Here is a 22,478-nt window from a genome sequence, read left to right as displayed (position 1 = left end):
TATCTCTATTTAGAATTTGGTAACATTGAAGTTTGTGTTTAAATTGAATTTTGTTTTGCCAATAATTAGAGTATGTATTTTGGCTAGAGATTTCTATTGTTAGAATTTTGTTATTTGTGGGCGAATGGTTGAATCTAACTGGTGCGTTTGGGCCAAATAGGGTCACTCTCTAGGTAGCGGTGTTTACATATCTCTCTCTCTCTCTCTTTCTCTCTCCTTCTCTCTCTATTTCTCTCTCTCTCTGTCTCGCTCTCTCTCGACCTGTTCCGCTCACTCTCTTATCTTCTCTCGCTCCCTCTCTCTCTCACCGCTTCCTCTCTCTCTTTCTCTCTCTCTCCCTCTCTTTCTCCCTATCTCTCACCTCTTCCTCTCTCTCTCTCTCTCTCCCTCTCTCTCTCTCACCTCTTTCTCTCTCTCCCTTCTCTATCGTCTCTCTCTCACCTCTTTCTCGCTCTCTCCCTTCTCTCTCTCCCTCTCTCTCTCACAAAACCATTTACATTTTTTACATTTACGTCATTTAGCAGACGCTCTTATCCAGAGCGACTTACAAATAGATGCATTCACCTTATAGCCAGTGGGATAACCACTTTACAATGTATATATTTTATTTTATTTTATTTTTTATTATTTGTTTTGGGGGGGGGGGGGGGGGGGGGGGGTAGAAGGATTACTTTATCCTATCCCAGGTATTCCTTAAAGAGGTGGGGTTTCAAATGTCTCCGGAAGGTGGTGAGTGACTCCGCTGTCCTGGCGTCGTGAGGGAGCTTGTTCCACCATTGGGGTGCCAGAGCAGCGAACAGTTTTGACTGGGCTGAGCGGGAACTGTGCTTCAGCAGAGGTAGGGGAGCCAGCAGGCCAGAGGTGGATGAACGCAATGGCCCTCGTTTGGGTGTAGGGACTGATCAGAGCCTGAAGGTACTGAGGTGCCGTTCCCCTCAAAGCTCCGTAGGCAAGCACCATGGTCTTGTAGCAGATGCGAGCTTCAACTGGAAGCCAGTGAGTGTGCGGAGGAGCGGGGTGATGTGAGAGAACTTGGGAAGGTTGAACACCAGACGGGCTGCGGCATTCTGGATGAGTTGTAGGGGTTTAATGGCACAGGCAGGGAGCCCAGCCAACAGCGAGTTGCAGTAATCCAGACGGGAGATGACAAGTGCCTGGATTAGGACCTGTGCCGCTTCCTGTGTAGCAGGGTCGTACTCTCCGAATGTTGTAGAGCATGAACCTACAGGATCGGGTTCACGCCTTGATGTTAGCGGAGAACGACAGGGTGTTGTCCAGGGTCACACCAAGGCTCTTCGCACTCTGGGAGGAGGACACAACGGAGTTGTCAACCATGATGGCGAGATCATGGAACGGGCAGTCCTTCCCCGGGAGGAAGAGCAGCTCCGTCTTGCCAAGGTTTAGCTTGAGGTGGTGATCCGTCATCCATACTGATATGTCTGCCAGACATGCAGAGATGCGATTCGCCACCTGGTTATCAGAAGGGGGAAAGGAGAAGATTAGTTGTGTGTCGTCTGCGTAGCAATGATAGGAGAGGCCATGTGAGGATATGACAGAGCCAAGTGACTTGGTGTATAGCGAGAATAGGAGAGGGCCTAGAACTGAGCCTGGGGGACACCAGTGGTGAGAGCACGTGGTGCGGAGACAGCTTCTCACCACGCCACTTGGTAGGAGCGACCGGTCAGGTAGGACGCAATCCAAGAGTGAGCCGCATCGGAGATGCCCAGCTCGGATTTGGTGGAGAGGAGGATCTGATGGTTCACAGTATCAAAGGCAGCAGACAGGTCTAGAAGGACAAGAGCAGAGGAGAGAGAGTTAGCTTTAGCAGTGCGGAGAGCCTCCGTGACACAGAGAAGAGCAGTCTCAGTTGAATGACCAGTCTTGAAACCTGACTGGTTTGGATCAAGAAGGTCATTCTGAGAGAGATAGCAAGAGAGTTGGCTAAAGACGGCACGCTCAATAGTTGAGAGAAAAGAAAGAAGGGATACTGGTCTGTAGTTGTTGACATCAGAGGGATCAAGTGTTGGTTTTTGAGAAGGGGTGCAACTCTCACTCTCTTGAAGACGGAAGGGACATAGCCAGCGGTCAAGGATGAGTTGATCAGCGAGGTGAGGTAAGGGAGAAGGTCACTGGAGATGGTCTGAAGAAGAGAGGAGGGGATAGGGTCAAGCGGGCAGGTTGTTGGGCGGCCAGCCGTCACAAGTTGCAAGATTTTATCTGGAGAGAGAGGGGAGAAAGAAGTCAAAGCATAGGGTAGGGCAGTGTGAGCAGGACCAGCAGTGCCATTTGACTTAACAAACGAGGATTGGATGTCGTCAACCTTCTTTTCAAAATGGTTGACGAAGTCATCCACAGAGAGGGAGGAGGGGGAGGGGGAGGAGGATTCAGCAGGGAGGAGAAGGTGGCAAAGAGCTTCTTAGGGTTAGAGGCAGATGCTTGGAATTTAGAGTGGTAGAAAGTGGCCTTAGCAGCAGAAACAGATGAAGAACATGTAGAGAGGAGGGAGTGAAAAGATGCCAGGTCCGCAGGGAGTCTAGTTTTCCTCCATTTCCGCTCGGCTGCCCGGAGCCCTGTTCTGTGAGCTCGCAATGAGTCATCAAGCCACAGAGCTGGAGGGGAGGACCGAGCCGGCCGGGAGGATAGGGGATATAGAGAGTCAAAGGATGCAGAAAGGGAGGAGAGGAGGGTTGAGGAGGCTGAATCAGGAGATTGGGGGGAGAAGGATTGAGCAGAGGGAAGAGATGATAGGATGGAAGAGGAGAGAGTAGCGGGAGAGAGAGAGCGAAGGTTGCGACGGCGCATTACCATCTGAGTAGGGGCAGAGTGAGTAGTGTTTTTATCTCTGTCACACCCTCACACATCCTCTCTTTCTCTCCTCTCTCTCTCAACCTCTTCCTGTCTCTCTCACTCAACCTTTTACCTCCTCTCTTTCTATCTCTCTCTTTCAATTAAATTCAAAGGGCTTTATTGGCATGAGAGAGATGGTGTGTTGGTGTGTTGGTGTGTTGGTCTGTTGGTCTGTTGGTCTGTTGGTCTGTTGGTGTGTTGGTGTGTTGGTGGGTTGGTCTGTTGGTGTGTTGGTCTGTTGGTGTGTTGGTCTATTATGTCGTGGTAGACATATTTGACTAATAGATAATCAACTCAAAAATATCTCTCAAGACACCGGAGCTTGTGAATTCAAGAATTAGACTTTATTGCAAAACAAAAGCCGAGCTTGCTCCATGGAACAACAACTGCTTGTCCTGAACCGGAGTGCTCCTTTTTATACAGACACATTGATACAACTGATGGTTACCCCTCCCTATGTGAATCAATAGCATCTTTCAGTATCACATGTTGGCTGCTCACGAGGGCTACTTGCGCTTCTCTAAGTGGGGCCACTGTATCTTATTAGTGGCATGACTCAACTGGTTCTCAATCCATAAACATTTTAAGGCATATAGGTGTTTAATTCTACAACATATGTACTTGAAAATCATCCATAGTTGGTGTGTTGGTCTGTTGGTGTGTTGGTGTGTTGGTCTGTTGGTCTGTTGGTCTGTTGGTCTCTTTGTGTGTTGGTCTGTTGGTGTGTTGGTGTGTTGGTGTGTTGGTGTGTTGGTCTGTTGGTCTGTTGGTGTGTTGGTCTGTTGGTCTGTTGGTCTGTTGGTCTGTTGGTCTTTTGGTCTGTTGGTCTGTTGGTCTGTTGGTGTGTTGGTGTGTTGGTCTGTTGGTCTGTTGGTCTGTTGGTCTGTTGGTCTGTTGGTCTTTTGGTGTGTTGGTCTGTTGGTGTGTTGATGTGTTTGTCTGTTGGTGTGTTGGTCTGTTGGTCTGTTGGTCTGTTGGTGTGTTGATGTGTTTGTCTGTTGGTGTGTTGGTGTGTTGATGTGTTGGTCTGTTGGTCTGTTGGTCTGTTGGTGTGTTGATGTGTTTGTCTGTTGGTGTGTTGGTCTGTTGGTCTGTTGGTCTGTTGGTGTTTTGGTGTGTTGATGTGTTTGTCTGTTGGTGTGTTGGTGTGTTGATGTGTTGGTCTGTTGGTGTGTTGGTCTGTTGGTGTGTTTGTGTCATGCGTCAGTGTGTAGCGGTAGGACGGAGTCAGGCGCAGGACACAGAACTTAGTGAACAACGTACTTTACTAAACAAAAGTAACAGAGCATATCTTCCAGTCGGCCAATTACGCACGGCTGAAATGCGGTCATTCTCCATCTCCACCCCTGACGCGGACATGCGGTAGCCTAAAAAGGAGATGGACTGTTGAAAGAACAGGCATTTCTCAGCCTTGACGTACAGGTCATGTTCCAACAGTCAACCAAGTACCCTGCGCACCAGGGACACATGCTCGGCTTGTGTAGCGGAGTATATTAGAATATCATCTATATACACCAATACACCCTGTCCGTGCAGGTCCCTGAAAATCTCATCGAAAAAGGATTGGAAGACTGAGGGAGCATTCATCAACCCGTACGGCATGACGAGGTACTCATAGTGCCCAGAGGTGGTACTAAATGCCGTCTTCCACTCAACCCCTTCCCGGATACGCACCAGGTTGTACGCACTCCTGAGATCTAATTTGGTGAAGATGTGCACCCCGTGCAATGACTACGTCATACTAGCAATGAGAGGTATTGGATAACTGTACTTCACCGTTATCTGATTGAGACCTCAATAGTCAATGCACGGGTGTAAGCCTCCATCTTTCTTCTTCACAAAAAATTAACTAGAGGAGGCAGGGGAAGTGGAAGGCCGAATGTCAAATCAAATCAAATCAAATTTTATTGGTCACATGCGCCGAATACAACAGGTGCAGACATTACAGTGAAATGCTTACTTACAGCCCTTAACCAACAGTGCATTTATTTTAAACAAAAAAAGTAAGAATAAAACAACAACAAAAAAGTGTTGAGAAAAAAAGAGCAGAAGTAAAATAAAGTGACAGTAGGGAGGCTATATATACAGTAAAATAAAGTGACAGTAGGGAGGCTATATATACAGGGGGGTACCGTTGCATAGTCAATGTGCGGGGGCACCGGCTAGTTGAGGTAGTTGAGGTAATATGTACATGTGGGTAGAGTTAAAGTGACTATGCATAAATACTTAACAGAGTAGCAGCAGCGTAAAAAGGATGGGGTGGGGGGGCAGTGCAAATAGTCCGGGTAGCCATGATTAGCTGTTCAGGAGTCTTATGGCTTGGGGGTAGAAGCTGTTGAGAAGTCTTTTGGACCTAGACTTGGCACTCCGGTACCGCTTGCCGTGCGGTAGCAGAGAGAACAGTCTATGACTAGGGTGGCTGGAGTCTTTGACAATTTTGAGGGCCTTCCTCTGACACCGCCTGGTATAGAGGTCCTGGATGGCAGGGAGCTTTGCCCCAGTGATGTACTGGGCCGTACGCACTACCCTCTGTAGTGCCTTGCGGTCAGAGGCCAAGCAGTTGCCATACCAGGCGGTGATGCAACCAGTCAGGATGCTCTCGATGGTGCAGCTGTAGAATTTTTTGAGGATCTGAGGACCCATGCCAAATCTTTTTAGTCTCCTGAGGGGGAATAGGCTTTGTCGTGCCCTCTTCACGACTGTCTTGGTGTGTTTGGACCATGATAGTTCGTTGGTGATGTGGACACCAAGGAACTTGAAGCTCTCAACCTGTTCCACTACAGCCCCGTCGATGAGAATGGGGGCGTGCTCAGTCCTCTTTTTTTTCCTGTAGTCCACAATCATCTCCTTTGTCTTGGTCACGTTGAGGGAGAGGTTGTTGTCCTGGCACCACACGGCCAGATCTCTGACCTCCTCCCTATAGGCTGTCTCATCGTTGTCGGTGATCAGGCCTACCACTGTTGTGTCGTCGGCAAACTTAATGATGGTGTTAGAGTCGTGCCTGGCCATGCAGTCATGGGTGAATGGGTGAACAGAGAGTACAGGAGGGGACTGAGCACGCACCCCTGAGGGGCCCCCGTGTTGAGGATCAGTGTGGCAGATGTGTTGTTACCTACCCTTACCACCTGGGGGCGGCCCGTCAGGAAGTCCAGGATCCAGTTGCAGAGGGAGGTGTTTAGTCCCAGGATCCTTAGCTTAGTGATGAGCTTAGAGGGCACTATGGTGTTGAATGCTGAGCTTAGAGGGCACTATGGTGTTGAATGTATCCCTGTCCCAGAGATTCGGAGACATATGTTTCCATAGCCGCCGTCTCTTCCTGTGATAGAGGATACACGCGACTCCGAGGAAGTGCAGCGCCCTCCCGGAGATTTATCGCACAATCCCCCTGTCGATGGGGTGGTAATTGAGTCGCCTTCCTTTTACAGAAGGCGAGAGCCAAATCGGCATATTCGGGAGGAATGTGCATAGTGGAGACCTGGTTTGGACTCTCCACCATAGTTGCACCTACGGAAACACCTACACACCTCCCCGAGCACTGACGAGACCATCCCTTGAGAGCCCTCGGTTGCCACAAAATATTGGGGTCATGAGAGGCTAACCAGGGAAGCCCCAACACCACTGGAAACGCAGGAGAATCAATCAGGAAGAGGCTAATTCTCTCCTCATGACCCTCCTGCGTTTTCATCCAGAGTGGAGCTGTGACGTCCCTAATCAGGCCTGACCCTAAAGGGTGACTATCTAAGGCATGGATAGGGAAGGGCACATCAACAGGCACAATAGGGATCCCTAATCTATGTGCAAATAAACTGTCCATACAATTCCCAGCTGCGCCTGAATCTACGAGCGCCTTATGCTGGGAATGCGGGGAAAACTCAGGAAATTCTACATTAATACACATGCGCAACAGGGAGCTCTGGGTGAGTCGGGTGCCTACTCACCTGGGGTGGTCTACTAGTGCCCTGCCTGTTGCCTCGACTCCCGGAGGACCCTTTCCAGCACCGACCAGCAGTGTGTCCTCTGCGGCCACAGTTGGTGCAGGAAACAGCCCCCCTTCCGCTAACCCTTAAATCAGCACCTCCGAGCTCCATAGGTGTAGGGTCGGAAGTGCTGGGAGATGGACGGACCCTGATCTGGACGTCCGCGGGTGGCAAACAGGTTATCCAGCCGTATAGATAAGTCCACCAGCTGGTCCAGGTTGAGGGTGGTGTCCCTGCAGGCCAGCTCTCGACGAACGTCCTCCCGTAGGCTGCATCTGTAATGGTCGATCAGGGCCCTCTCATTCCATCCCGCACTGGCTGCCAAGGTCCTGAAGTCCAGTGCGAAGTCCTGTGCGCTCCTCCTCCCCTGTCTGAGGTGGAACAACCGTTCCCCCGCCGCTCTCCCCTCCGGTGGATGATCAAATACCGCCCGGAATAATAAGTATATAGGTTGTATGTTGGGAGCTTTTGGGAAAGAGCACAGTTAGAAAGATATGGCATATAGAAGCAAACCGGATGGACATCATGAAAATGATCGGAGAGGTTGAGAGTAGAAGAAGTTCAGGAGAAAAAAAATATATATATATATAATTATTGTAAAATTGACTGTGTCCATAAAATGTAGATAGTAAGTATAAGCTGGAAGTAGAGGCCTAAGCATTGTTGTTCACTAGTTTACCCCAAGTAGGGAAAGGGTGGCGGGGTTGGAAAGTAATAAAGGGGAATATATATATAAAAAACATGGGGGATTGGAAGTGATGCAGACAATTACATTGATGGAAGTTACAATCTATCTGCAATATTAAGCTGATCTACCCCCCCCCCCCACCCAAAAAAACCGACAAAAACAAATAATACTTAAAAAACAAATTTCAACAAAAAAATACCGCCCGGAAGCGGCGGGTGAAATCCTCATAGCGCACCGATGCTGCGTCTATACCTCCCCACTCAGCGTTGGCCCACTCGAGCGCTTTCCCCAACAGACAGGAGATGAGGGCGGACACTCTCTCGTATCCCGAGGGAGCCGGGTGGATGGTTGCCAGGTAAAGCTCCACCTGGAGCAGGAACCCCTGGCACCCGGCCGCTGTTCCGTCATATGCCCTCGGGAGCGAGAGCCGAATCCCACTGGATCCAGGTGGTGAAGGAGTAGACAGCGATGTGGGGGGATTTGTAGTGGGAGGAGGTGTAGGAAAACCCCCTCTCTCCCATCTCTCCATCAACTGTAGTACTCGATCCATGGCTGTGCCGAGAGTCTGTAGCATGGTCGAGTGCTGCTGGATGGGTCATTCTACAGATTCGGTGCCTTTTGTGATTGAGGAGGATGAAACAATGAACATTAAAATCTTAAGCTTTTTTTTATTTGATGTGACAAAGTAATGTGTGTACTTGATAGAAAATACCTTTTCCCATCTCAATGTAGAGTATTAAGTTATTATTCTGTATTATTTTCTCAAACAAGTCCCAATTTAATTCAACCCCGTCACAGTCATTTTGTTATTCAACTATTCATTTTTCCAATAAGCTTGAGATCAGCTTCTGGCATAATCTCACAGTTTAGATGTCCCTTGTAAATAATGGCATATTGTAATTAAAGAGAAAATCAAGAAAAACTGACCAGCACCATCCTTTCCAGTTTACGATGAAGAAATTTCTAATCTAACTCCACATTTTCGCAAGAAATGTGCAAGAATGCTGCGTAATTCCTGACAAAATTGAAATAGCCTTATTTACCCTGATTTAATACACACAATAAAAACACTATTGATGTTATATTTTGTGTATTTAATACAAAAATGTAAAAAAATAATCTCGTAACAGGGATGAATGCACCGCAACAGGGTTGAAAATCATGTAACAGGGTTGAGTGAAAAGCATCACGTGTCATATGTTTTATCTTTTGAGATCACTAACATGTTGCCATTTTTTAAACATTTTAAACATTTTTAAACCTACTGTCAACATAGCTTTTAAAATCTAAAGAATCTAGATGAAAGCTAGACAGAGTAAAACACATTAATGAACTAATAACAGTAACAACATTTCATTGATTTCATAAAAATATCCATCTGATAATGGCAGGAGTCTGTTTGAACATTGAGCAAACATCTTAACATTGATAACCTATATAGGTCACATGTTGCCATTTTTTAACATTTTAAACTACTGTCAACATAGCTTTTAAAGTTTAAACAATCAAGATGAAATCTAGACAGATTAAAACACATTAATAAACTAACAACAGTTACAACATTTCATTGATTTCATAGAAATATCCAGAGTAATGGCAGGAATGTCTGTGTTGTTTGAATGTTTGAACATTAAGCAAACATCTTAACATTAATAACCTATAGGTAAGCCTACAGTTTGTTCACCATTTTTACTGAGAGAGCCTAGCCCACACTTCCTTCTGTATTTCCATGTGCCTAGAAGTCACCGGTTTAGGGGGATCAATGTGTTCCAAGATGTCCTCAAATGGATACCACAGGATATCATCAAGAAGTGGCCAGAAGTACCTATTTGGTCCAGCACAGCACATGCATTTGACCTGCACATGGGATTCATCTGTGGCTAGAATTATTCCGGGATAGAAATCGTCATCATATTTGGCCACGCACCATTTCCCGCATATGTCTGGATTTGCCCAATCAACCTCCCTCTGTGACACGACTGATGTAACTTTAGGGGTAAATGTGAAATGTTGTGTATTGAAACACTGGCATTCCAGTTTCTTGTTGTGGACTGTGCACATACAGCTTACATCACGGTAGGCAATTTGCCTTGCAGCCACACAAACAACTTGGTGGATCCGCATTATGGATGGAACTACTGGCAAATTGGCTGGCATACCTTGGACGGCTTTCTCGATGGCCTCGTCTTCAATGAAGTAAAGCTTGATGGCAGTGTTGTTCTCTTCTAAGACCCTGTACAGAGTATGAGCATTTGGGATGTCACATCCTTGACTTATCAGCCTGTCTGCGGTTCTTTTTAGGGTTGCACCAACACCATCTGGTGCTCCCTTCCCATGCCCTGCTTCAAAGAAATTCCAAGACCCTGCCCTCAAGCCCCTCTTGGCCAGTTCTGTGCTGAACAGAAATAAATTGCCTTTTTGCCTGTACTGGGTACAAGGGCCATCGCTGAAGAAGTGTACTGTTGATATGTTGGGGTGGGTATGTTGCAGGTCATCAAGCACAGGACTGAGGTGTGCCCAGATAGCAGGAGGAGCCTTATTCCTTGATGGAGAAATGGTGGTGAAGCAAGTTGGTTGCTGATTCTGTCCAACGTAGAGGACACCTGTGTGGAGGACGGCCTGTTCATGAGATGAACCAAAGTGAACAGACTGTATCTCTGTCCCATATCTGCAGGTGAAGTTTTCTGAAAAATCAATATGGATAAGGCACTCATCTGCAGACATGTTTTTCTTGAGTTCGCGACAGTAAGCATACTGCTGTTTAATGTTGAAAAGATGTTTCCGAAACCTAAAGAGGAGCGTATGAAACAACTGTACTAGTTGTTCCTGCGTCATGTTTACCTCATCCTTCACAGTGACTTTTACTGTTTGACCTTCCTCATTTTTTCTTTGCTTTTCTTTGACCATCCACTGGAGAAAGACAACATTTTCATCAGCAGCATACAAGCTTGACATTGGAACTGTTTGGTTCTTGCATTGTTCACATTCACCGTACATGCACTGCTTATTCAAGGAACTACAACACACACTTTCAACTAAATCTTCAAGCACTGACGATTCAATAAGCTTAATTTGTTTGAGCTTCTCTGCGACAAAGGTCAGGTTTTCGTGAAGCTTACACATACAAGTGTCCCGATCAGCAAGGGAAGGGTAAACCACCCAGAAAGGCCGGAGGCGGCTGAACATGGAGTATGAAATTTCTTCTGTGTTCTCTGCAAGAAACTTCCTATGCAGATTTTTCAACGTGTCAAGGAGGAACCTCTTCTGCATCTTCTGTTTGTTCTTTGTTTTAGTTTGCTTTTTGCCAGTGGTCATTCTACTGATATCATCACGTGTGAAGAAATCCCTCACCCTCTTCTTGATGTCCACAAAGTTTGAGATTTTCTTTCTTTGAAATGTAGATACACTGCCTGTGAGCTTCCAGCGTTTCTTTGAAAAACCCAAAGCAGACTCTGAAAATGATTGCAGTCTATACTTCTTAATAATGTTACCTGCCACTACTCTGGATATAATTTGCTTCTCTCGTTCAGTTTTTGCATTTTTATAATGCTCCTTTATTTGAGCAACGAGTGCGGTGTGATGCAGTGCAGATCTTCTGACATCACTTGGTACAGCTGTGGATTTTGACGAAGTCTTCTTTTCTAAACGCTGGAGCCTTTTTTTGTACTTTTCTTTGGCCCTCCTTTCTTCATCAAGACATTTCTGTAAATCAGCTACCTGCTTTCTCAATTTGTCTTTTGTCTTTCTTGATTTTTTGTTCCCCTTCACTTCTTTGGCCCTCCTTTCTTCATCAAGACATTTCTGTAAATCAGCTACCTGCTTTCTCAATTTGTCTTTTGTCTTTCTTGATTTTTTGTTCCCCTTCACAGATTGTCTAAAACAAACAAATAGACAATTCAATTCAATTTTATTTATTGTATCAAATCATAACAAGGTAAGTTCATAAGCAGTATAAATAAATGTTAAGGATACTATTACAATGTGAATATGTCTAAGCAGTTTTGAAGAAATAGTGTACAAAGTTACCAGAAATCATATTTGTATGCACTCCTTTGCACTCCTATTCCCAAATCAAATCAAATCAAATTTTATTGGTCACATGCGCCGAATACAACAGGTGCAGACATTACAGTGAAATGCTTACTTACAGCCCTTAACCAACAGTGCATTTATTTTAAACAAAAAAGTAAGAATAAAACAACAACAAAAAAGTGTTGAGAAAAAAAGAGCAGAAGTAAAATAAAGTGACAGTAGGGAGGCTATATATACAATAAAATAAAGTGACAGTAGGGAGGCTATATATACAGGGGGGTACCGTTGCATAGTCAATGTGCGGGGGCACCGGCTAGTTGAGGTAGTTGAGGTAATATGTACATGTGGGTAGAGTTAAAGTGACTATGCATAAATACTTAACAGAGTAGCAGCAGCGTAAAAAGGATGGGGTGGGGGGGCAGTGCAAATAGTCCGGGTAGCCATGATTAGCTGTTCAGGAGTCTTATGGCTTGGGGGTAGAAGCTGTTGAGAAGTCTTTTGGACCTAGACTTGGCACTCCGGTACCGCTTGCCGTGCGGTAGCAGAGAGAACAGTCTATGACTAGGGTGACTGGAGTCTTTGACAATTTGACAATATTCTCTCTCTCTCTCTATCTCTCTCTCTCTCTCTCTCTCTCTCTCTCTCTCTCTCTCTCTCTCTCTCTCTCTCTCTCTCTCTCTCTCTCTCTCTCTCTCTCTCTCTCTCTCTCTCTCTCTCTCTCTCTCTCTCTCTCTCTCTCTCTCTCTCTCTCTCTCTCTCTCTCTCTCTCTCTCACACACACACAATCTTTTTCCTAACCTTGTGGGCTCATGTGACATCACCACGTCTCTATCAGGACTTTGTGGAGGGGTGGCAATAGTATTAACAGCCATTTCCCTTTGCTTTTGCCGCTCCTTCGCTTTTCTCCATCCCTTTCTCCTCATCTTTTGACCTCTCTTATCTAGATCTCCTATTCCTTTCTTCTTTCCTGCTAAAACATATTTTGTCCATCTCATGCGTTCACTCCTGAGGTACTTTTCCCTTCGTTCTGGATCAGCATTTCTTCTTGCCCTGTACTCTCTTTGCCTTTCTGCTGCTGTTTTTGCCATTGTTGAATCTGAAATTGTAGGTCAAGGTCAAGTCAATGACCAGTTTACTCTCCAAAACTAATTACTGTATCCTTTTAATCACTATGTAGTAAAATGAACGTGAACTTGCAGATAATACTCCTAAATATGTCAGTACAAACCAGTCGGCTAGTGAACATGAACCCCTCACGCACCAGTTGCCAAGGCAGTATACTGTATGTCTTTTTAGACTAGTCTTCATTTACATTCTCTAGTCTTTTTATGCATTACCAAATTATGCTTTAAAGCTAGTCTTTTTATGCATTACCAAATTATGCTTTAAAGCAACAAAACTTTATTTTCTGTTGATTGTGTGTCCATGACCACCACCACCTCGTGTCTTAAAGATCTTACATTTCCAGGAGAATTACCTGACCACCGGCGCGCGGATGTCCCTCACCTTCCTCTCTATGTGTGTTTCCTTTCTGCTGCTGTTTTTTCCATTGTTGAATCTGAAATTGTAGGTCAAGGTCAAGTCAATGACCTGCTTACTCTTCAAGACTAAATATTGTATCCTTTTAATCACTATGTAGTAAAATGAACATGAACTTGCAGATAATACTCCTAAATATGTCAATGTAGGAGAGAGAAGAGAACAAATTAATTGTCACTTTTTTTAAGTTATTATTTTCAAAAATTCCTCGTACTTTTAGTTGATACTGTAAAACCGTAAACAACAAACATTCAACAAGAAAATATGATTGGTATTAAGCAATATACATTAAATATTGCTAAGATTTAACAGCTATTCAACCCTGTAACAGCCATTCAACCCCGTAACATTGAAAAATGTAACGTTGAAAAATGTGACAGGGTTGAAGATTTTGTGCTAATCTGTTGCTAATTCGGGATGCTAGCAGCTAGCAGTGTGCCACATGGCCTTATTCAACAAAATACATTGTTATACTTCATAGCTATAAAAACAATTCTTGGTAAAATCTTAACTATGAATTCCCCCCCCCCAACAGAGTTGAATACCTGAGATTGACAAAGCCCATATGTGCTTAAAAAACATGAAATATTTATAAAAAGTGAGAGAGCAGCTTACCACTTGTCACACCAGGCTTCTCTGAAGACTTGTATGATGTCACTTCCTCATAAATGATGTCCACAGGATCAAACCATTATTTAATTGTGAGTGGGGGTATTGTTGCGTTACGGGGTTGAAAGAAATACAAGGCCAGGGGTAAAAGCCTGAATTTCTCAGAAAATAAAATGTCTTATGCTGAGAAAATGGATTATGCATAATAAGGGGGCATATACAATTAATTTAACAAAAAAGCATTATTATTTAACACTGTGTACTCAAAATGAGTCACGCCATTTGCATGATGGTCAATAGGGACAGGCGAAATTCTTAATACTCCTAAGAAAAGCAAACATATAAGTATTGAAATTCATCTCTGTTTAAAATCATATTCTCTACTCCATATTAAAAACATGTAAAACTTGGAAATGTTGTAATTTAAGTGTAGTTTGATAAATGTTCTGACAAGTTATAACACTAGTACATCTTGGGACACTGACAATACTGAAATGTCACCGAATCTGTAGAATGACCCGGATGCGTTCCTCCACTGATCCTGGAGGAATGGATGTGCCTGACTGTTAGTGTGTTGGTGTGTTGGTCTGTTGGTGTGTTGGTCTGTTGGTCTGTTGGTGTGTTGGTCTGTTGGTGTGTTGGTCTGTTGGTGTGTTGGTCTGTTGGTCTGTTGGTGTGTTGATGTGTTGGTCTGTTGGTGTGTTGGTCTGTTGGTGTGTTTGTGTCATGCGTCAGTGTGTAGCGGTAGGACGGAGTCAGGCGCAGGACACAGAACTTAGTAAATGACGTACTTTACTAAACAAAGTAACAGAGCATATCTTCCACACAGGGAAGAAAAAAATACCAGCTCACAAGAAAGACAGCAAAACAATGAACAATCATGCACAACACCATGAGAGAACCAGAGGGTAAAATAGGGAAACAAATTAATGTACATTGGAACCAGGTGTATGCAATAAAGACAAAACAAGTAGAACACAGAAACATAGATCGGTGGCAGCTAGTACTCCGGTGACGACGAACGCCGAAGCCTGCCCGAGCAAGGAGGAGTAGCAGCCTCGACTGAATTCGTGACAGTTTGTTTGTTGGTCTGTTGGTGTGTTGGTGTGTTGGTGTGTTTGTGTGTTGGTGTGTTGGTGTGTTTGTCTGTTGGTGTGTTTGTCTGTTGGTGTTTTCGTGAAGTTGGTATGTTGGTGTGTTGGTGTGTTGGTGTGTTTGTCTGTTGGTGTGTTGGTGTGTTGGTCTGTTTGTCTGTTGGTGTGTTGGTGTGTTGTTGTGTTGGTGTGTTGTGTTGGTGTGTTGGTGTGTTTGTGTGTTGATGTGTTGGTGTGTTTGTCTGTTGGTGTGTTTGTCTGTTGGTGTTTTCGTGAAGTTGGTATGTTGGTGTGTTGGTGTGTTGGTCTGTTTGTCTGTTGGTGTGTTGGTGTGTTGTTGTGTTTGTCTATTGGTGTGATGGTCTGTTGGTGTGATGGTGCATAGGTCCAGGTGCAGGGTGAAGTGACAGCCTGTCAGCTCATTCTCTGGCCTATTGATTTCTCTGCTCCACTTTAATGAACGACCAGACACAGCAGGTTTATTTGTCACACACACTCACACACAAACACACACACACACACACACACACACACACACACACACACACACACACACACACTTTAATGATCCTCTGGCTATCATAAAGGCTCCCAACAGTGGGGGTCAATTGCTATGAAAGACAGAAAGAGATGTATAATCCAAAGCATAGCAAATCAAAAAATCAAATCAAATTTTATTTGCCACATGCGCCGAATACAACAGGTGTAGACATTACCGTGAAATGCTTACTTACAGCCCTTAACCAATAATGCATTTATTTCTTAATAAAAAAGTAAAATAAAACAACAACAACAAAAAAGTGTTGAGAAAAAAAGAGCAGAAGTAAAATAAAATAACAGTAGGGAGGCTATATACAGGGGGGTACCGTTGCAGAGTCAATGTGCGGGGGCACCGGCTAGTTGAGGTAATATGTACATGTGGGTAGAGTTAAAGTAACTATGCATAAATAATTAACAGAGTAGCAGCAGCGTAAAAAGATGGGGTGGGGGTGCAAATAGTCCGGGTAGCCATGATTAGCTGTTCAGGAGTCTTATGGCTTGGGGGTAGAAGCTATTGAGAATTATTTTGGACCTAGACTGGCGCTCCGGTACCGCTTGCCGTGCGGTAGCAGAGAGAACAGTCTATGACTAGGGTGGCTGGAGTCTTTGACAATTTTGAGGGCCTTCCTCTGACACCGCCTGGTATAGAGGTCCTGGATGGCAGGAAGCTTGGCCCCAGTGATGTACTGGGCCGTACGCACTACCCTCTGTAGTGCCTTGCGGTCGGAGGCCGAGCAGTTGCCATACCAGGCGGTGATGCAACCAGTCAGGATGCTCTCAATGGTGCAGCTGTAGAACTTGTTGAGGATCTGAGGACCCATGCCAAATCTTTTAAGTCTCCTGAGGGGGAATAGGCTTTGTCGTGCCCTCTTCACGACTGTCTTGGTGTGTTTGGACCATGATAATTTGTTGGTGATGTGGACACCAAGGAACTTGAAGCTCTCAACCTGTTCCACTACAGCCCCGTGGATGAGAATGGGGGCGTGCTCAGTCCTCTTTTTTTCCCTGTAGTCCACAATCATCTCCTTTGTCTTGGTCACGTTGAGGGCGAGGTTGTTATCCTGGCACCACACGACCAGGTCTCTGACCTCCTCCCTATAGGCTGTCTCATCGTTGTCTGTGATCAGGCCTACCACTGTTGTGTCGTCGGCAAACTTAATGATGGTGTTGGAGTCGTGCCTGGCCATGCAGTCATGGGTGAACAGGGAGTACAGGAGGGGACTGAGCAAGCACCCCTGAGCGGCCCCCGTGTTGAGGATCAGCGTGGCAGATGTGTTGTTACCTACGCTTACCACCTGGGGGCGGCCCGTCAGGAAGTCCAGGATCCAGTTGCAGAGGGAGGTGTTTAGTCCCAGGATCCTTAGCTTAGTGATGAGCTTAGGAGCCGGACAGAGAAGATAGCAATGACTTTGTTCATAGGCCAAAAATACTACTCCTGTTAGATGTTTTGTTTATCCGTCTACAACTGTAATAGAATAGCCAACATGATGATTATTGTGAGGATGTCAGACAGTCAGAGACGTCTGCAGTTTTGAAGACAGAATCAGCCTGCAGGATAATCATAGCCTGGGAATTGATTTTTATCCTTGTGTGTGCTGGGTAAATACACACACACACACACACACACACACAATTGTGCTGTGCCTCCAACCTCAACCGTTCCTTCCAATATATCATGATTATGTCATATCGTAATTCATATCAGCAGTTTAATACGAGAGAAACAAGCTATTTAGCCTCAGATATAATGAGATAAGATGAAAATGGATTGCCCTCTATAGCCGCTGCAGATCGAGCCTGGGATCGCTTTCCATATGGTAACCATGACAACAGAGACAGGCAGGAAGGTGATAGGTGGTTGAAGTTTGGGTCTGGGGATAGTAGTCCTTCAGAAGAAACATGAAAATAGATCTTAATGTAGTAGCATTGGGTAATAGTTATGGTGAGCCCCATACCATTACCACTACTCCAGAATGGTGTTTATGCAGAACATGACTGTTTACTACAAAGCTATACTTGGTTCTACCACTCAACTCCTATCACCACTCTATCCCCAAGGCACTGTGGGGCTGTGTTCCGGTAACACTTTATAATAATGTGCAGGTAATAAACAATTTATAAGGCATTTACAGTTTGCATAACTAGCAAATGTGTGAATAACTAGCTTACTAACATTTACAAATGTGGGAGGGATGATTAATCAATGGTGAGCAAACTCTTACTGTCCCAGTGTGGTTGATTGCTTATCCTTATTGTCCTGTACCCAGTGTGGTTGGTTGCCTGTTCTTAGTGTCCTGGTCCCATTGTGGTTGGTTGCCTGTTCTTAGTGTCCTGGCTCCAGTGTGGTTGGTTGCCTGTCCTTAGTGTCCTGGTCCCAGTGTGGTTAGTTGCCTGTTCTTAGTGTCCTGGTCCCAGTGTGGTTAGTTGCCTGTTCTTAGTGTCCTGGTCCCAGTGTGGTTGGTTGCCTGTCCTTAGTGTCCTGGTCCCAGTTTAGTTGGTTGCCTGTCCTTAGTGTCCTGGTCCCAGTGTGGTTGGTTGCCTGTCCTTAGTGTCCTGGTCCCAGTGTGGTTGGTTGCCTGTCCTTAGTGTCCTGGTCCCAGTGTGGTTGGTTGCCTGTCCTTAGTGTCCTGGTCCCAGTGTGGTTGGTTGCCTGTCCTTAGTGTCCTGGTCCCAGTGTGGTTGGTTGCCTGTTCTTAGTGTCCTGGTCCTGGTATTCATTGACTACAGCTCAGCGTTCAACACCATAGTGCCCTCAAAGCTCATCACTAAGCTAAGGATCCTGGGACTAAACACCTCCCTCTGCAACTGGATCCTGGACTTCCTGACGGGCCGCCCCCTGGTGGTAAGGGTAGGTAACAACACATCTGCCATGCTGATCCTCAACACAGGGGCCCCTCAAGGGTGCGTGCTCAGTCCCGTCCTGTACTCCCTGTTCACCCATGACTGCATGGCCAGGCATGACTCCAACACCATCATTAAGTTTGCCGACGACACAACAGTGGTAGGCCTGATCACCGACAACGGTGAGACAGCCTATAGGGAGGAGGTCAGAGACATGGCCGTGTGGTGCCAGGATAACAACCTCTCCCTCAACGTGACCAAGACAAAGGAGATGATTGTGGACTACAGGAAATAAAATAGGACTGAGCACGCCCCAATTCTAATTGACGGGGCTGTAGTGGAACAGGTTGAGAGCTTCAAGTTCCTTGGTGTCCACATCACCAACAAATTATCATGGTCCAAACACACCAAGACAGTCGTGAAGAGGGCACGACAAAGCCTATTCCCCCTCAGGAGACTGAAAAGATTTAGCATGGGTCCTCAGATCCTCAAAAAGTTCTACAGCTGCACCATCGAGAGCATTCTGACTGGTTGCATCACCGCCTGGTATGGCAACTGCTCGGCCTCCGACCGCAAGGCACTACAGAGGGTAGTGCGTACGGCCCAGTACATCACTGGGGCCAAGCTTCCTGCCATCCAGGACCTCTATACCAGGCGGTGTCAGAGGAAGGCCCTCAAAATTGTCAAAGACTCCAGCCACCCTAGTCATAGACTGTTCTCTCTGCTACCGCATGGCAAGCGGTACCGTAGCGCCAAGTCTAGGTCCAAAAGGCTTCTCAACAGCTTCTACCCCCAAGCCATAAGACTCCTGAACAGCTAATCATGGCTACCCGGACTATTTGCACCCCCACCCCATCTTTTTACGCTGCTGCTACTCTGTTCATTATTTATGCATAGTCACTTTAACTCTACCCACATGTACATATTACCTCAACTACCTCAACTAGCCGGTGCCCCCGCACATTGACTCTGCACCGGTACCCCCCTGTATATAGCCTCCCTACTGTTATTTTATTTTACTTCTTCTCTTTTTTTCTCAACACTTTTTTGTTGTTGTTGTTTTATTTTACTTTTTTATTAAGGAAAAAATGCATTGTTGGTTAAGGGCTGTAAGTAAGCATTTCATGGTAATGTCTACACCTGTTGTATTCGGCGCATGTGGCAAATACAATTTGATTTGATTTGAAGAAGAAAGTTAAGCAAAGTTGCTATTCCTCAAAAAGGTTATTGGAAATGTTCTGGTGCTGTTTCTAATGTTTCTCCTTAAGCAAAAAGTGAAGAAGAAATTAGATTCTTGAAAATAAAGTTATTGGATAGCTAAACCCTTGTCTTAAACTCAGGGCAGTAAGAGAAAAAGCTCATGAAAGCAATTGAACATGTTTAATTCACTCATAAACTTCATCTGAAAATTTCAGTGTTGATTATTTTAAACCCAAGAACATGTTTTAGAACAGTAATCTCAGTAAGAAATATGCTAACATGATTGCCCTTGCTAGCTAGATAGCTACCTAAAATGGTTTCCTAGCAACTGTCGTATCGAGTGAGTGGTGGTAATTATTGCTGATAAACAAAGGAGTCCGCTCATACTGAATCCTTGATCATAAGTTTATTCAGATCCCAAGCTTCAGCATAAGTGACAGGTGACATGACACCCGGAGAGACGCCTCAGAATGGCCGCTCTGCCTCTCTTCTTCGTTTACCCCTATTTATAAACAATGCAAAAAGATGGGCTCCCTCTTCTGGCCAATCACCAGTCTCCCCTGTCTACAACACTCTTTCTGTCTGTTGTATGTGGCGTTACACTAAAACATTCCCTCTTGATACTAAAATCAACCTTCTTTCAGTTCCACTCAAAAAACATTTAACACCATGATAATCTTAATACACTACACAACAAACATCTTAAGAAGATTTGTAAGAAGATATTTGAGAAGTTCGAAAGAAAATCATAAAATCTTAAGATATTGTTGAGGAATTGCTTCTTAAGTTTTTGTGTAAGAAGTGTTTTGTGTATCTGGCCCTGTAGCCAAGTAGCAGCATCAAACTCAGCACATCACTGTGGTTACTCTACACTTCCATGTCAGTCCATAGCAGAGGTCAATGAAGCACTGATCTGCAGAGAGAGAGGGAGAGAGATGCATGAACTTCATGGCTCAGTCATTTTAGGTGGAGGTAGAGGTGGTGTGTGTGTGTGTGTGTGTGTGTGTGTGTTTGTGTATGTGTACGTGCATGGGTGTGTGAGTGTGTATTCATGCATCCATGTTGTGTACGCTATGTGTCTTTATACAGCTGAGAGGAAGAGAAACAGAGTGAGGAAGGGGGAACGGGGGAAGGGGGGAACGGGGGAAGGGGGGAACGGGGAAACGAGGAAACAGGGTAAGTGGGGAATGGGGGGAAGGGGGGAACGGGGGAACGGGGAGGGGTACCGGGGGAACGGGGGGAACGGGAACGGGGGAACGGGGGAAGGGGTACCGGGGGAACGGGGAATGAGGGAATGGGGGTAGGGGGGAATGGGTACCGGGGGAACGGGGAATGGGGGAAGGGGTACCAGGGGAACGGGGGGAGGGGGAAACGGGGGAACGGAGGGAAGGGGGAAATGGGGGAACGGGGGAAGGGGGGAAGGGGTACCCGGGGAACGGGGAACGGGGGAAGGGGTACCGGGGGAGCGGGGGAAACGGGGGGAAGGGGTACCGGGGAAACGGGGGAAGGGGGAACGGGGGAACGGGGAGGGGTACCGGGGGAAGGGGGGGAACGGGGGAAGGGGTACCGGGGGAGCGGGGGAAGGGGGGAACGGGTACCCGGGGGAACGGGGGAAGGGGGAACGGGAAAGGGGGAAGGGGGAACGGGGGAAGGGGTACCGGGGGAATGGGGAACGGGGAACGGGGGAAGGGTTACCGGGGGAATGGGGAACGGGGAACGGGGAACAGGGGAACGGGGGAATGTAAATTGCATCAAGATAAAGAAGGTAGTAGAGGTGTCTGTGCTCTTGGCAACATTTGCTACAACTACTAGATGAGTTTATTTACACTTGAGGACGGTTATTGTAAAAAAGAGCTCTGCCCTCCAGTCGAAGGATATCTCAATACCTTATGCCTGGCAACAGCACAGCAAAAAACTAGATCTATATGCATACTGTTTGGCTCGCAATCCATACTGCCTTAGGCAGTTACTGTACCTCGTCTGTTTTTGCTTAGATTGCTAAAGCAGGTGTCTTGCTTATCGCTGAAATTAGAATAGAAAACCTACCAAGGTCATTTCAGCTGCACTGCCCTCCCTCTCTTTCAGTTTGTGATAGAGGAGATATGCTAAATTCTCCTGTGCTTCAGCCCCTTCAAAAGGAGACCCGGATTATGGCTACTATTTTACATTTGACTCAAGTCGTTTTCACCAAAAGCCTTTCCCCTTCAGTCTCAAAAGTTATAGGAAAGGAAAGGGGGTATTTTTCACTCAAAGAAGCTGTTTAAACCGTGACAATAAGCTTGTGTGAAGTCTGATAATAGCAGTGACTCCAGTCTTTTGTAGTTGTATAAGTGAATCTCCATCCATTTAGGTGTGTCAATGGGTCCTTTCTGAGGACTGTGACTGTCTGAGACTGACAAGTCTGTCATGCATCTAAAATTAATGAATAAACTCTCTCTCTCTCTCTCTCTCTCTCTCTCTCTCTCTCTCTCTCTCTCTCTCTGATCAGGTGAGGGGGAGCCCTGTGTGACCAACCCATGTGTACATGAAGGGAAGTGTCTACCTCAGGGCAAGGGCTACAGCTGCTATTGCCCACAGGGCTTCACAGGGGAGAACTGTGAGATCGGTGAGTTTACAACACACACACACACACATGCATCCACACAGACACACACATGTACACATGCATGCACCTGGACACATGCATGTGTGTGTATCTGTGTGTAACTAAGAGATCTTAAAATAAATTAGGTGTAGGTCAAAGGTCAAACCCTCCATCACCCTTTAGAAAATGGTTTGGAGGTTTAGAGGTCAGCCTCCTATCTTCCTTGTATTACTGTACTTCACAATCAATAGCAACTGTGTGAATCTCAGTGACTTTCTTCCTTATGGTCGGCTTACTTGTCTAGCTCAGCCCTGACTCAGATTCACAACTTTACATTTTGTAGCCTAGAACCTGACAGGGAAATTCAAAGCTATGTTTGGCCAGACATGCAGACCTGAGTCTTATGTACCATAAGCCCTCAGAAGGTCTTGACAAGGGCAATAGTCTGGATTGGATTTGTCTGACACCAGTGCTTGACTTGGACTGAAATAGGTTCCGGTACTCATTTTGGGTGCCGGTACTGTTTA

The 22,478-nt window shown here is 45.8% G+C and overlaps 1 protein-coding gene across 1 annotated transcript in view; it reads left to right on the top strand.

Annotated features, from left to right (window-relative positions):
* The window catches only part of LOC311150660 (neurocan core protein-like), a gene marked incomplete at both ends in the record, with an annotated part of 81,228 nt that overhangs the window by 41,578 nt on the left and 17,172 nt on the right, over positions 1-22,478 (top strand). The window contains one exon of the mRNA XM_084188158.1: positions 21,856-21,972. Within this exon, the coding sequence (XP_084044284.1) occupies positions 21,856-21,972 (117 nt within the window). The remainder of the gene's footprint in view (positions 1-21,855; positions 21,973-22,478) is intronic.

This window comes from Coregonus lavaretus, assembly GCF_964263955.1.
Source record: "Coregonus lavaretus genome assembly, chromosome: 23".
Classification (NCBI taxonomy): Eukaryota; Metazoa; Chordata; class Actinopteri; order Salmoniformes; family Salmonidae; genus Coregonus; species Coregonus lavaretus.
This window is presented reverse-complemented; position numbering and strand designations above follow the sequence as displayed.